The following is a 16,739-nucleotide window of genomic DNA, read 5'->3' on the forward strand; positions in this document are numbered from 1 at the left end:
GCATAATTCAGATTTTAGGTGTCTCTTCATAGCAGTTTCCTCAGTAATTGTTTATTGTTAATTTGCTTAAATGATCCACTCCATACTTGATAAAGAAATGTGGGTTGTTTAATGATTGTTATGACATTTCATACTGTATGACTGCTTTTATTTACAGGATCTTGGTTTCTTACAGTTTTGTAGAATCATTTTGCCATTTTAGTTAAAAATGAGCATCCCTCCGAGTCATATTTATTCATAAATATTCAAATTGTATTCGTTTTAACAGTACATAAATGGAGTTTGTGCATAATTCTTATTATGAATACATCATTAAAATAATTGCAATTAATTCAAGTAACCATGTTATGCATAGAAACAAAGTCTATATTAAACATATGTAATTAGCAGATACTAAAATATAAAATATCCAAGTCTTGAAAATCTCTAAAAAGTTTGCCTGAGCAAAGATATAGCAGGTTGACTTGATGTTATCCGTTGTTTTAATATATGGTTATTAGTTGAATGGAAACATTAAAACATTTTATATTGTAATATAATGTAAAGTCACCACCAAAACAGAGATTTTTAGGTTGTTGGATTGACGATTTTGCCGAGCATGAGTATGGCATTAGAGTTGCCCTCTACAATAGCAAAGAAGAACGGCCGGTTGACCGTGATTTTATGGGGAACCGTTTCATCTTCAGCAAATTTCTGGACCTCAGATCCTCCTTCTGTCATCTCAAACACAACCTTGTTGAGGACCTGTGAGAGATATGGAGGTTACCGTTTTTCAGTTGGTTTACAGCAATGAAAAGAACTGTGTACAGTAGACCAGGTTGGTTATAAAGGTAGTTATAACTGTTGCAGAACTGGTTATGGTCAGATTTTACTGGTCCTGACTGATTTTAGCTTCCTCTAAACAGAATTCTACCTTATCAACGGTGAAGTTCTCCTTGCTGCTCAGTCTTCTGAAGTTGGCATCAGAGCCCATGAGGTATTTTTCCACTGCCATTTCAGATAGAACTGACCTCAGGTCTGTCACAGTAGTCAAGGAGAATTTGGGCAGAGATAGTTCCAGATTTCTGCCAACACAAACAAGTAAAGCCGTGATTGGTCATTGAGGTCATTTTATTTACCATTTTCAGTGTGCGCTTTCTCAGAACAAACAGGTACTCACGTTTCTTTTAGATTTCGATGCCATGTGGGTATGACTCTTAAGAGCTGCTCCTCAGTGTCCTGCAGGCTAGCTCCCTCATGAGGCAGCACTAGCAGCATATAGGTCCTCTTACTGAGACCAAGCTTGACTACAGAGCATTTCCTGCCAACATCACTGAAGTACATGTAGTTTCCAGTATGCATCATGAAGGGGACTTCGACACTCGAGTTCTCATGAGTCCAGAACTTCTGATCACTGGTTGCTTCCGGTTGGAAAGCAGTTTTCCAGTTACCTGGAAAAAATTACAGATTTTAAAACATTTATTTCATTGCATTTTTATTTTTGAAGTGCCTCAATGAGTCTATTTCATAAAACAAATTCTGTTGAGCATAGCAATAATACAGGCTACTATTTTTTTTCTCCCTATAAATACTTGATGGGGTATTTTAGCCACTGAAGCACTATATTTGCAAAAAAACAAAACAAAAAAACAAATTAATAATAATAATTAAATGAGGCTTAGGATTAAATTTTTTGAATCACTCACCTTTAAAATGCACTGAACTAGCAAACAGCAGGTCTGTTTTTGAAGTAACACCCTTAAACAGCTCCTTAACCTTGCTGTCTGATGTTTTCTGAATAAAGTTGTTCACCTGCACCTCAGCTTCCTTTGCCTTTGAGAAGTCCACTGCTCGGACAAAAGAGTCATCTGAGAAATCTTGTGTGCCATGTAAAAAGTCTTTGGAAAGGTCAGCGTCGCTGTTAATGAAAGTCCACACGAGGGTCCTGAGTTCATTTCGTGATTGGTCTACCTGCGCGCTGATGGCCTGGAGCGTACGCAACACTGTGTGTCCATCAATGAAGTATGCACAGTCGGCCTGTCCAGACTCCAGGTTGAGTCCTAACAGCTGTTGGTAGGAGATGGCAGTCTTTTTGGATGCTCCCAGGTAGAGGGTCACCAAAGCCCCATATACATTTAGAGGAGAAAGCAGTGTGTTGGCATGCTTCTGTGTACGACTAAGTGCCTGGTACATGCGTAGCCCCAGTGAATTCTGCAGTTCTGCTAACACAGCGGTCCGTTGGGTGAGGTTTTTCAGGTTCTCTGTGGTGCTGCTGCATCGTGGGTCTGGCTCAGTGCTGTCCTGAAGAGGAGTCAGTGGATAGACCGTCTCGACGGGCTTGTGTTCCTCATTCTGGATAACCTCACAGCTGAAGTTTTCAGAGCTAAAGAGGTTGAAGGGGTGGACGTACACTCGATTGGCTGTTCCCATGGCAAAGCAGGAAACCATTAAGAGAGCGAGCAACATCTTGTTCATCTTAATGGGAAATCCTTCTGGTGTGCCTATTGGATATTAAACTAATTTGAGTATGACATGGACTTGCTATTGTACTGTACATGAGAATACTAGCAAAGCTTACCAAATACAGTACTACATGGAATTATAATGGACATATCAACACTTGCATTTCAGAACCATTTCAAAACCTTTGATATGATCGATCTCTGCCCTTCCACCCCCGTTTTTCACAGAATAAATTGACCATTCTCTGCTTTACAGCAGCTGAGGTCTCTGTACTCAGCTGTATTTGAGGACAATAACCCTGAACCAAAGAGCAGAGAGCACATGACTCAGATAACGGAGCAAAGAGTTCAAAACGCAATAAGATAATATGATGCAAGATTTAAAAAAAAATTAATGAATACTTTTCTGACGCTAAAGACATTTAAAATTTTACAAAAGATTTCTGTCAAATAAATGTTGTTTTATTTTAAATGTAATTTTCATTAAAACAAAATCCTTTCCTACTTTATTTTTCTGTTGTAACAACATTATATACATATTGTATTTTATTTTATTATTTTATTTATTTTCCTTATGCAACACATGGAAAAAAGTGCATGTAGTGTCAGTTTTGTCTATTTAGGGAATTTCAGCAATTGTTTTCACTATAAAAATATTAGAAAATGTTCATAAAATTAGCAAAACCACTGAGACTTTTTTACCCATTATTGTTAGAATTATTGCCAGATTCAAATTCAAAATGTATTATAGACTCCACAAAAACTATTAAACAACAAGTGTTTTCAACATTTACTAAATTAACAGATTCCAATGACTTGAAAAAATACAACAAACACACACATACATGTATATATATATATATATATATATATATATATATATATACTCTTTTATGTAATAGTGCCAAAAGCAATTAAGCATAGCCTAATTTAACTAAACCAAACTTTCTTTTTATCAGGATCATTTAATGATAACTCTTTAATCAAAGGCATAGATAATCAGGTGTGGAAAAAAAAAGATAAAAAGACAGATCTCCTGTTTACCTTCAGATGCTTTGCTGATTCTAGAGCTGGACTATGGTGGACTGAGGGTCTACCCAGTATTTAAATAACATAAATTGCATGATGACCAGTCCACTTAGTTACACATTAACACAGTATTGAGACACTCAGATTTTCCCAATGTTCAGCTTCAAACCGGCTTGTGTGCGTTGATAAACAACTTTGTAAGAGGAAACCACACACTACCATATTTACCTTAAACATGATGTCAGACTGGTCGGTGGGGAGAAAACACTGAGATATTGAGTGACTTTCACAAGATGAAAAACAGGAAACTGAGTCATTTAACCCCTATGAAAGTGCATAAAGACCTTCTTCAGGTTCCACCCTAAATGAAAAGTATCCTATTTCAAAAGGCTTAAGTAGGCCTATTTAATTTTTTGGTATGTTTAGGAAATCATACAGGTAAGTTACATCTGCAATACTGTTTAATTAGGCCTACTTCAGTAAAATCCCAAACTAAACATTATTGTCCCAAGTACTATAGAACGCTGTCATCTTACCCTAGTAGTATGTTTAAAATATATTTTTAATATTATGATTTTGGCAAAGTATTTAATGATTAAGAATATTAGAAATTAAGAATATTAAAACAAACAAACAAATCTCCGTATTACAAGTCGATATCGTGTCGCCCCCCACAGGGATGATTTGGTACTGCCTGCATCTCTAAAGAGCGTGACCTCAGTCTTCCTCCGGATAAAAGTCTTTGTAGATGATTATCATTTTGATGGAGGTGTTTCCATTTCTGTCTCATTTGCTGATGTAATGCAGAGGATTATTTGCAGAGGAAAGACATGCACAACATCTGATGAGACTCGGGGAGAAGTAGCCAGTCGACTTCGTGTTTTTAAAAGTTGAGTTCTCCTAAACAGGTGACCAGAGTTCCTTATTACAACCGATAAACTGACGGGTAAAGATCTGCAGACAGAATTAAAAATCTGATTTTTATCAGCGTTACGTTGACAACAAGATTACAGGATACTGAAACGAATCTATGTTTTTTTTTTCTAGAAATATAAATACAAGCGGAATGGCAGAGGAAGACGGTTTTTCATACCTAAAGACATTTCCTCAGGTGTTTCCTGTATTTCGAGTTCGCTCTTTAAGTGACACCTCGGCTTTTAAGTCTAGAATATTGACCAGAATCCGTTCAGCCTGCTCAGGTAGGATGATGTTTATTTATTTATTTTTCATTTCTTTCCTTTTTTCTTTTTAAATCAAATTCATTTGGTATCAGTCTGTGCTGGTGCTGTAAAGTCTGATTAACTCCAATGACTGACCTGTTTTCAGAAAGTATAGTTTAGGACATGATAAATGCTGCTCTTATTTACATAGATCTATTCATTTACATTGTTTATTTGTTTCTTTATTTTACAAATGTCTAAAAGGTTCATGATATGCATTAGGTGTGACCCCAGATGACAAATATTGTTCCATTGACTGAATCTGATGACAATATGTTAATATTTATGTGTAATGTAAGACTTGGAGTATAATTTAGGACTGGTGGGCCTAAATGCAACATATTGTCCAAGCATCGATTCAAGACCTTACACTTAAACCCAAACAGGATACTGACAAATGCATGCGGGCTGTTGGGTTTCCTCTTGTAAAAGATACAATGATAAAACAATTTGTTGCATTGGTGCTCTTTAAAAAAATACAACTTTTTGTATAACATCTAGAAATAACTAAGTATGATGTCTCTTGAATTCATGGTTAAAGGTTAGCTAGTTTTATCAAATAACAGGGGCTTAAAAAATTAATCAATAAATAGCATGAATTGCAATCTTAATACCGTTTATGTTTCTTTGGTTTGTTTTGCATGATCCATGACATGAAAGAAGTCCGTTCATCCATATTTTATGGCTGCTAAACACTGTAATTCGTATACAGTTTTGTACATGCTTGTGTTAAAAGTGGTTGCTCTGTGGTTTATTGTCCTACCACGTAGGAGAGATAATTTCTAAACCAACTGTAATTAGTAAACACTTTCAGAGAAAGTCTAGTTTAAATGTCATCACCCACATTGATCTGTAACCTTTAAACCATGCTAAATCCAGCTGCCTAGTTGTCTTGACACATTTTTTTAAACCACAATCTCTGTAGATATATCAAAATGAGAGGTTTTTAGATGTACTAACAGTGGAAAAGGTTATAGCATTATTGAGCACAGTTTAATATTATGACCATTTTATAGGTCAGATGTCCAGGGCAAATAGATGGATGGTTACATGCATGCCTTGTAAATCTTGCAGCCAGTTGTCTTGTTTGATGCACATATTTGATAGTGTTGAGCCGAGCGAGACATCTTTTGAAATAACAATTTAAAACCACTTCCTGACAGCTCACCTTTCAGTTAACCTCGCTCAAGCTTTTTGTTCTGTCGATGGTCTAGATTTAAATTGAGCCGTTTAATATTTTTGTAGTGAGTGTAGTAGTGAGCTCTGTATGTAGGCCGCATTTTCACAGAAATACAGCTCATATTGTATGAATTAATTTAAAGTGCATCGTGTGTCTGTGAACAGTTAAAGATTTAAGTTTTGTTTCAGAAATTGGCCTTCGTGTTCACGGTTCAATTCAATTTAAACGTGACAGCAATGGGGTATGATTTCAAGTAAAGAAATTTGTGACTCATTCTTCAGTTTCAAAAAAGGAAAAGTAAATTTTGATCATTAAGATTTAGAATTCGTTGTTTTAAAATTACAGGAAGAATACTGATGCATTGTTGTTTTACAATAATTTAAATGTTTTTTTTTTTATTAAATTTAGTTTTTATAAATATTTTTAAATACTTTGTTTTTCTATTTTCCACATCGTTTTTAATTTTAATTAATTTTAATTTAATTTAGCTTTTTTGTAATTTCTAGTCATATATTTATTTATTTTAAAGTTTTAGCTGACTATAATCAGATGCTTGCGACATGCTGTTGATAAAACACTTATTTTGAACCTGGAAAATCTTTGTAAATATTAAATTTTTTTTGTGCATCGCATTGAATGATACAGCTTCACTGCATGTCCACCAGGGGGGGTGTTCTTTCAGATTTTTCCTATGCAATGCATCAGTTCTTTTAAGTAGTGTTCCTCTGAATCCTGTCTGATGTCTAAGAATGGTTCTGTGCTGCAATGTTTTAAGTCTAACCCCATGGCTGTTTTTCACAAAGCCTGGCATCAATAATTCATAATGTCTTGTTTGTGTTCCTGCAACCACTTAATGCTACTTAGTGTACATCTATTTCCTGCCTGCCAGCATCACTTCATGATCTATATGCAGTCTTTGCAAAGATGTTGTGTTTCGAGAGAAATGGACACATTTTAAATATTCAGACCCGCACTTTATCCTTCACACTCTGCGACACGGTAAAAAGGCACTGGGAGAAAGCCTCCTCGCTCTCTGTTTGTTTGGATTAATTTGTAGGTTTTGCCTGCTTGATGCTGGTGTGAGGATGTGTGTCGTCCCTCTCTGCACACAATTAGTCACGTAATGACACAGAGATGGAGGCCGGCGAAGCGGCGATGTCGAGAGATGCTGCCATTTCTAACAATGCACTGGAGACAGAACCTTTTCTGGTTTTTTTCCCTTTTTAAAAGCTTGTTCCTCTCACCTCTGGATGAATTTTAAACAGTCTTTGAATAGAGTGTCAGTGGAGACTTGGCATATTGAGTTCATTCTGTCTGTGATATAGATGATATACAATCTTTTATGACCATTTTTACAAACATATACATTTTTTTTTACTTTTATTTCAGTTCTTATAGGAATGTAGAAATAAAGAAATTGAAAAATGTGTACTTGTAAATGGTTTAGTCAGGTACAATCCACATACTAAAGGTAAGCAGATTCAAACAGAAGCTAAAGAACATTGAGATGACTCTGTTTTTGATCGAAGTACTGTAGATGTAAATGAGTGTAAATCCATGATTTTAATGACTTATGTTATTTAAATCAGTAAGGTGCCAGCAAGAAGGGAATACTTTTATTCAGAAAGGATATTTTAAAGGATCAAAAGAGACAGCAAATACACTGAGAATGTAAAAAAAAAAAAAGAAAAGCCATAAAAAATCCTGTTCTTTTGAACTTCCCATTTATCAAATAATCCTGAAAAATCACTGTTTCCACAAAAATAGTAGCAGAACAACTGTTTTCATCAGTGATGATAATAAGAAATGTTCAATGTTAACCAGAATTTAGACAGTGATTTGCACACAAAGGCTGTCATTTCTGTTGACTTTGTAGAGTTGATCACTTAGGTATATGTAGTTCTTTCTCATAGGGGATTGAATGCTCTTGCCAGGCAGCTATTCCTAGCATATCAGTGGTTCCCGACAAGAGCCCTTTATGTCCACTGGTCTGATTGTTTCCTTCTCTCGTTCTCCCATCCTCTTTTTCTTGTTCATCATGTTCAGCTTGCTCTTTGGTAGGAGTGTGAAGCAGTTCTATGTGTCAGACAGTGTGGGCGTTCTCGGCAGACACACAAAGAGCAACATGTGAAGATGGGCCATTATGCCTTTTATCTGTAATTGCCATGCTCCATTGTATTTTTAGAGCTGAGAGGATGTCATCTGCATTTATTCAACATTTTATCAAAAGGGTGTTTATTTACCGATTTATGAGAGTTTTGAGACATACCACATTATCCATGAGTCAACCAGTTGGACAATATCTCGGTATGGTTAGTTTCGGTATGGCTACGGTTAAAAAAGCAATTTTGTGAGCTATTGGTTGCGTGTTAATGTACCTGACGTTAGTTATTTGCTGCTTTTATAGAATGTAAATCAGTGACAGTGCTGTTACTTGAAAGACTTGGATGTTTCCATCACACCATGTGCTTTTCTCTGAGCACTGGTTAACTTAAATAGCAAAAGGTAACCTGACTGGGTTAAAATATCACAGACTAGTTTCACAATATCCAAAAAGCACACAAGACTATCTTTGTGTGTTGCTATGATCTTGTAACCGCAATAGAGCTGTTTCAACAACACAGGAGCACTAATTAATTGCTCTCGGAAGTGCTGATTGGACTTTGACATCACCTTTTTTTTTTAAACAAATATCCCCATTGATGTGCATTATTCTTAGTTAAGATTACTAGCATTAACTGCTACTTAACACCTCTAAACTATGGACCAAACATTCAGTCTTAGGATAATGTTAACAACTTCAACCTTGCCGCTCCACAATCCACTACAAACTTACACGCATACTTCTCAAAATCCAATCAACAACTGTTGGATAGAAGCAAGTTCCTGCAACTTCCTGTGCTACATTGCTAGACCTAAATATTGTATGTGTTAACATGAGACTAGTGAGATAAAATCACTTACTTACCTTACTGTGCAAAATGTTATGCACCAGTAAACTTTTTTGCCGGTAACTTTTGTATGATGCTTACAATACCCCAAAGCCTGCTGAAAGCACATTACTGTAAAGGCAGTCTGTACTGACAGTTTTTCTAGGTAAATGACAGCATGTCACAGTTGTTGTTGAATAGATCTTAAAGGTGAAATAAGGTGTAATTTCTGCACAATTACTGTCAGCAAATGGATTTATAAAAATTTCAATTATATACTAGTCAGAAATGCTCACAAATAGAGCAGAGTTCCAATAGCTTTCTGGGGAATCTAGCCACAAATGTCTTACATATAGTTGTCTTTTCTATATTGGGATAAAAGAAAACTTTATCTTAAATATATAAATAAATAAATAAATAAAACATTTGCATGCATCTTAATTTGATTTTTCCCAAAAAGCATAATAAGCCCAAGTTGATTGTAGCTCCATTGGTTTCAATGCAGCCCAGAACATTCTGTTAAGCTAATCGATTTTGAATTCTTACTATGTTTGTAACTGCAAAAAAAGTGGAAAGATAGCAGTAGAATAGGCATTGGACACAGCTGAGTTTAGCCTGCTGCAGGTTTAGTGCAGTTTAGTGCAGAGGAGAGAGCAAAACAAGACCCTGGTCATGAATTATAATATGGATATTTTTCTTACACAAATGCATCTCTTCGCTTCAGAAGACCTTTATTTACCCCCTGGAGCCATGTGGAATACTTTTTATGATGGATGGCTTTAAAATCTCGACAACCTCCACCTCCAGCTTGGAAGAGCCATGACGTTTTCTAATATAACTCTGATTGTATCCGTCTGAAAGTCCTATACACTTAGGATGGCTCGAGGGTGAGTAAATTATGGGATAATTTTCTTTTTTTGGTGATAATGTGTAAAGGCATAATGGTACATAAAAGCTAGATTATGCCTGTTCTGACCCACCTCAAACCAACTTTCAAAGTACACTGAGAAAAATGATTAATTGAATTTACTAAAAACAAATTAAGGTAAGTGGTTGCAATCAATTTATTTTAGCTACATTTAAAAACATTTTGTTGAAAGTTAGTTAGCTAAATTTGTTTATTGTAATAAATTTAAATAGCTAAAATAAACTGATTGCAACCATTTACCTTTAAAATTTGTTTAGTAAATTTAATGAATCATTTTTATTCAGTGTATACAGTTGTAATTGCTGCATAAATGCATTCATGCCACCTCTGAGCAGCATTGAACAATCTGCGTGAAGACACTTAAACACATCAGAAGCACTTCTGTGCCACTTTTGCAGTGTAAAATTGGAATTATACAATATCATGCAGTGAACTCATGTGTCCTGGGAATAGTGCTTCTGCAGTTTACTTTGAACAATTCTAAGAAAATGTTTAGGTTCATGTGAGCACTCAGCCTACAAGGGTGAGCTTTAAAAACCTACTCTCAAGCAGTGATTCATCTTCTCTGAACTGCTGCCAATTCTTGACGTCAGGTTGCAACACGAAAATAGATTTGGACGACATTGTTACAGATTCTCACCCACGAGTAACATGCCATCAAGCCCACTTGTGTGAGGCCATGCCCGACTTTGACCCCGATGCGGCTTACTTTCCTTTGGAATGTTGCACATCACACACACGACAAGCACTTCACTTTTGTGCCTCAGAACACAGTGTGTAAAACAACCGGCGATAAGACAAGAGTCATCGGTTTCAGCGGGATGCGAGTAATTTAATGAAGGCTACAGAGCTGTCTCACGCTACATCAACTCACCCCTCCTCCTCAACCCCATTCCCCGTAGTTAAAGGCGATAACTGAAAGCCCCAGTGGACTGGGAGGTTCCACTTGATGGGCTCAGACTGGCTCAGTCAGCTCACTTTAATGGAGGTAATGGCTGTTTGTCATCCTCAAGCCTTCGCTGCTCTTCCTGCCGCGCACCACTGCAGAGAAGGTGACTGCGAGAGCACCACAGGAAGTGAGGAGAGAGAGAGAGTGAGTGAGAGAGAGAGAGAGAAAAAATCAGTGAGAAAGAGTGAGAAAGGAAACTAAGGACCATCTCACTGGAGCAGTTGATTTTTTTTTTATATCCTTCCAGTCATGGAACATGCCTGTAAGTCTTCAACCTTTTGACATAAGTGTGTGTGTGTGTATGTAGATAGATATAGTACTCTGCTTAAAAGAGTTCATTAAGTTTCTTACATTTTTATTAGGCTTCATTCATTCATCTAAATTAGGTTATTTGGTTAAAATAGCATATTATGAGTGTTTTAGTTTGAAGAAGAGTGTTAGATTGTCATGGTGTGATTTTGATCTTTTGCTGACACGTGCACTCTTGCACACTCTTTTACGTGCCTCACATTGTATTGATGTTTTCATTATCGGCTCACATTCTGGGAATCCAGCTAGCGTGATGTTTAATCATTGAATAAACACACACCGGCTAAGTGCTGGTGCTGTATTACGGTCCTATTTTTGGTCTGTGTCATGAGATGTTCGATTGGATTTGCAATGCTTTTTGTGTGTCATCATAGCATTGAAATGCTGCTAGTAGGTTGGGTCCCTCATTCTGTCGTTTATTTTTTGGTAGCAAAGAGGAAACCTGACATTGATAATATTGGCAGTGAAGTGAAAATCTGACAGGAACTGTGGTATTCCTTTGATTGTATCAGCACAGGTGTCACGTATACTAAAACACAGCAGAAGTTTGTCTGTTGCCAGTCAAGATCCAGTTGCTTTGATATCATGTTTTCCCACATTCTATGTGCATCTACATGTGCGTGATTGTGACTCACACAAACAACAGGAGAACTTCCCTGGATATTTTGCAAAGCAAATTAGTATTTGTTTGGGAGTGGTTTGCAAAACCTTTTAGATTTGGGGTTTACATACGAGCAGGGTTAATCTTTCAAGGCAGGAGATGTGGGTCATTCATGCTGTGAAAAAGTTAGTTACAGAGTTACTGAATGGATCTGCTGTATCAGTGGAAATGCACAGGAAATTAGGTATTAGCTGTTAAAATAAATGAGGCATGTGACACCTTGTTATTGATCTGTTGGAGCTGAGGTTCGTAATATGAGTACGAATTTTTAAATAAAACAGCTTAGAGTAAGCTAATGTGTATCTTCTTGTTTGCACTCAAAATGATACCCAGCAATTCAGAAATGCTGTGAAAAGGGCTGTTAAAGGTACAGTGAATGAAAAAAATGAACGAGTTTTTATCACAATAGATATTAACAATCTAATAAATGGTGTTTTAGTTTACATGTAGTGGGGGCAGCCATATTGAGATCACATGAATACTTCTCATATTCCCTCAGTAATGCCTGACACTTTTTACTCACTTTTACACATTGAAATGACTTGTACAGGCAATTTTATTTCACTTGAAAATTGAAAACCGAAACTAAACCTGTTATATGTTGCTACATTCTTGTTGCTAATTGTTAGTAAGAGTCCCAAGATGATTTCTATATCAGCCAGCAAGTAGTTAATAGCTGAACTAGTATATATTGCTATTTACAACATTTCTTCACGTCTACTTTACAAAGTGCAAAAAGGAAGAAAAATGTACAGCTTACTAATGTGCGTGTGCTACTTATGACCTTTGTCTTTGTAAAGTGTACACTTACCACTGTATACAGTACCTGTATCCTATCACATACTGTAAATCTGATGTTATCATGTGTTTAACTGAAAGATATAGGACTGCACCCCATCATTACACCAAATGATTTTTTCCTTCCATTTAAGTGTCCTGGTAATGCCTCTTATCATTGTGCAAGTCTCCTCTCAGCAGGTGACCAGTGTTAGTCCTCCCAATGTCGGGTGCATCATCAGCGTCTGTTTCCCTGCTTAGTGAAACTTAATGCTCTCCACTCCCCCTGCGACGTACTATTATTAAATGTCCCAGATTTCCAAATAAGAGCCATCCGTGCTGGGGAAAATCACTTAAAGGCAGGATGTCAAGTATTGATCAACAAGGTTTGCCATACCTTGTTGTGCTCCATCATTGGGTAAACGGCCCAACAGGAGCCAGTTGTTTTCAAAAATATTTCCAGCAATACATCATCTGGTTGTTTGTGCAGGCCATATCTGAAATTGTATATTTAGGTGATGCTTAGTCAACAGAACTGCTTGTTTCTTATGCATCATAATTAAAGAGACATGCTGAGACGATTATCTTTAGATCTTGCTTAAATTTGCAGAGTTGAATCTGTGGTTTAGATATTTGCTTTTCATGATAAGGTGCGAGAATCTTGTCACGCTATAACTTTTCTCTGGGTTTAGAGTTAATAAATAAATCATCTGAGCAGAGGAAAGAACTAAATGGCATCACTTAAACAATAATTAGCTGCTATTTTGTGCTGAGATTGGCAGTTAATAATTAATGAGCTTTTCCTACGTTGTTTCCAGTGATGTTGCATTTAGGGGACTTGAAGTGATCATTGTGATCAGCAGAACCCATTACCCTTTACAATATAAGGAGATAGAGATAGTGGTAGATGAGCTGATGAGCAGTGTATTGAAGACATAGACATTGTATCAACATTTGAGGTTTGTATTTATTTTGATGGGTTGCAAAAAGATCCGCTTTGCCGTTATTAGCTGTATGCCATTACTGTCTACCCGTATGCTATTAGGCTGCACTCTAGAGCAAATGGACAGATTTTGCTCTCTACACAAAGTCCAGAGGTCTGTCTCTTGGGATATCGGACTACATTGGAATTCAGATTAAGCTTCTCAAATGTTCTCAAAAGAGTTCAGGTAGGGCATGTGGACAAACAATCGTGCCAGTAAGTGAATACACTTCATTTGATTGAAAAGATTTACGTATTGTGATGAAAGTTCTTGACATTCTGAGAGGCGCTGGCAGTGATTCACAGTGTAAATGATCAAATCGCATCACAGTGCATGCAAAAACATTCACATACCACTCCTGAGCTGCAAGTAGAAATGTGTGTGTTGTACCCAAATGAGACATTTGCATTCAGATTGCATGCACTTGGTCAATAGATGGCAGCGTTCTCCGGGAATAGTGTCAGAATATGAGGAGGTGTGTTGTGATTTGGTGACTAGCCATACACCCCTTCTGTTTTTAAACCTGGGCAGAGGCCATAATCGATGCATGTCAGGAACTCATTACAGAATACTGTGAGTCACTTCTTTTGTATGCATACTAATTGTAGCCATCTTGAATAGTTCTCCAGAGATATTCTTTAACATGGAGATATTAATCACATTATTTTCAGGGTTATTAAGCTTAAAATAAACAGGTTGTTTGGCACAAAAACAAATTGTGTCTCTATATTAAGGAGTATTTCACCTCTGCAGAATACATGGAAAATCAAGATGATCTTTAATGAATGTGCCCTTACAGCTGTATTGTTTTGGCTGTGTGTCAATCATTTGAAATGTGAGGTGTATGAAAGTGGGTTATCAGAGTATACAAGGTTCTGTGTCAGTGTTTACTGAACAAATGCATACAGACCATGATATCAGACTGACGGGCCACTCTGACCACACACAGGCCGTTTAGGACTTCTGCTAATGCCAGCAAAAGAAAAAAAGGGTGACATAGTAAGACTAGCTATATTCATTTAAATATTTTTAGGTCATCCTGCAAGTTTGCTCAGGCTCCTATAATGGACTCATTGGATGAGAAACACAGCTTTAATTTAGAACTAGCTGCGTACAGTATGTCTAGCTGTAGGAAACAGTTTACTTTCACTTAGTTGGTCTGCATTTTTTGGTTTCCCCTATTTGGGTTTGTGGCTTGTGTACTTGGTCACCCCTTTTGAATAAAAAATAATAATTCCACATGTTCAATAACAAAAATTACTATAAAATAAGAAAGATTGCATGAACAAAGATTACACCAACAAATCACACTACTTCAGCTGCTTGTACTCAGGGTTGTGGTGTTATGATGTTAGGAAGAGGGGAAGGGGTGGAGAGCTCATACTTGATGAGAACATTCAGCTTTGCTGTGTGCAAAACAATAGCTCAGATCTCCAGAGTAGACATGTTTTTTCGTAAGGCTTCCTGCTTTGAATCCCACCCACCACTTCTGCTTTGGAAGGGGTTGGGGGGGCTATTCTGTGGGGCTTTTGGCCTCTTTTGATGAAAGCAAAGCATTAGCCGCAAACTAAAAGATTATAGCAATGTTAGCATTTGTTGGTATAAAACCTATCTTTTTGTAATTGAAAAATGCTCATTCTCATGGAACGTAAAGGAGAAATGGAACCAGAGGTTCATAGTGTGTCCTTTTGGCGTGCTTCCCTTTTTATGCAAAATAAATAAAGTGCTACCCTTGCATAGAACCATGACGTTCAAAAGACTATGTATAGTGTCATATAAGTGAGACTGGAGCTAGTGATAAGTTGTCATAAGGGATGTGTCTCCAGTATAAGGTTTTGAATCCAATGTTTTAAATTACACAAATGTAGATTTCCGCTAGCAGTGATTTTATATGTTGGGTTCAAACACCTTAAATGGTCAAACCTTGAAAATTGTCTCATTGTAATCAATAAAACCTCAATGACATTTAATCAGACAAGGATAGGCTATTTCCATTCAGGTCAGGATGGGGCAAGTTGTCACAGGTTATAAATTTAGTATTTATTATTTTAAATACAATGGCCAATACTATTTTTTTTGTTACTAGTTACTTTTTGCTGTTTCATAAAATAAATAACTTGTAGTTATACTTTATACTTTTTGCTTTTTTTTTTTTACCATTTACATTTTCCTGAGAGCATTATTATTAAATACTATTTAATGGTTTGCACAACATGCCCCGCTCTTGAAAGTCAATGTTAAGGTATGTGTCTTTACAGAAACTGACTGACTCACTGGAGTAAAAGTAGAGTTATGTAAGATAATCATGTCTGGAAATCATCAGTAATGAATGATCTTTAGTTTTAATACATGATGAATATTTTATTCAGCTTTATTGATAGCCTAGCCTACTCTCTTTGGTTAGATGATGTAAAACACAGGAAATCATTTACACTGTCATTTCTTGATCAAAAATATTGTGATAGCAAGCAACAGATATTTACAACAGAATAAACCATGTTTTATGTTCATGTTAATACATTAAAGCAGTGTAGTCAGAAATAGCACTGACATAACTGATCTAGTATTTTCTAATGATGTCACTTTTGGACAACACATTATTACCCATATATATGTCCATGCTTTAAGCAGGGCTGAAGCAAGGAGGGGCTTGAAACTTCCTCCTTATGACCTCTGACCGCTTACAATCTGCAAAAAAAGGAATGACAGGCATTTCAGTCCGGAGACTCGAGAGTTCGATTGCGTGTCTTGCGACTTCACAAAGTATGGAGAAGCTCTTTTGAGAAGCAGCTCTCAGAGTTGAGGAGTGAGATGAGTCTCCTGCTATGTCGATCGAGTGGGCTTTGTTGCACAAGTTCTTGGGGCGTCGTATGATTTTTCTTTAGCGGCCCATTGAAGATCGACATGGGCCAGACATCTGTCTCAAGCTTGTCTCAGGGAGCGAGCGGTAAGTGTCTGGAAGGGCTGGTTCTTCATTCACTGACCCGCTGTTTACTCACTCGCACCGCTATCTCAATCAACCTTCATGCAGGGAAGACTAACTTACATGAGTCCTTTTCGGTGGCAAATCAAGTTCATTATCAAGTCTGATACTTGCACGTTTGCTTTCACGCAATATACTGCTAACTACGTGATGCGACGAAATAAAACACTGTAATAATAATATTCGAAGCGAGCGCGTGGATTTTGGTTTGTCGCGTGGAGTGCAAGCGATCAACAAGTGGGACTTTGTCAAGCTCATCTTTCGTGAATTTGAGGCGTTGTGTTGATTAGTCAACAGAAATATCCTTACTTGATAATGACGAAGAAATATAAATATACTGGCTCGTGCA

General features: G+C 36.9%; 2 protein-coding genes across 7 annotated transcripts in view; one reads left to right on the forward strand and one right to left on the reverse strand.

Moving 5' to 3' along the window:
• Positions 1 to 86: 86 nt before the first annotated feature.
• On the reverse strand, positions 87 to 3,644 carry LOC132157131 (angiotensinogen-like). Its single transcript, XM_059566324.1, has 5 exons — positions 3,486 to 3,644; positions 1,686 to 2,480; positions 1,160 to 1,430; positions 914 to 1,064; positions 87 to 744 (listed from the first exon to the last, which is right to left on the reverse strand). Exons 2-5 carry the CDS (start codon positions 2,452 to 2,454, stop codon positions 568 to 570), a joined length of 1,368 nt encoding a protein of 455 aa, XP_059422307.1. The 5' UTR covers positions 2,455 to 2,480; positions 3,486 to 3,644; the 3' UTR covers positions 87 to 567.
• Positions 3,645 to 4,154: 510 nt separating this feature from the next.
• Positions 4,155 to 16,739, forward strand: part of phactr2 (phosphatase and actin regulator 2) — a 34,532-nt gene continuing 21,947 nt past the window's right edge. The window contains exons 1-2 of one of the 6 annotated variants that reach the window (XM_059566318.1): positions 4,155 to 4,416; positions 4,518 to 4,669. In XM_059566318.1, the coding sequence (XP_059422301.1) occupies positions 4,537 to 4,669 (133 nt within the window). In that variant the 5' untranslated portion in view covers positions 4,155 to 4,416; positions 4,518 to 4,536. Of the gene's footprint in view, positions 4,417 to 4,517; positions 4,670 to 10,828; positions 10,940 to 16,070; positions 16,355 to 16,739 lie in introns of those variants that run through there. The other 5 variants (XM_059566319.1, XM_059566320.1, XM_059566323.1 and 2 more) reach the window with 5 other exon arrangements.

Source organism: Carassius carassius, chromosome 14, assembly GCF_963082965.1.
Source record: "Carassius carassius chromosome 14, fCarCar2.1, whole genome shotgun sequence".
NCBI lineage: Eukaryota > Metazoa > Chordata > Actinopteri > Cypriniformes > Cyprinidae > Carassius > Carassius carassius.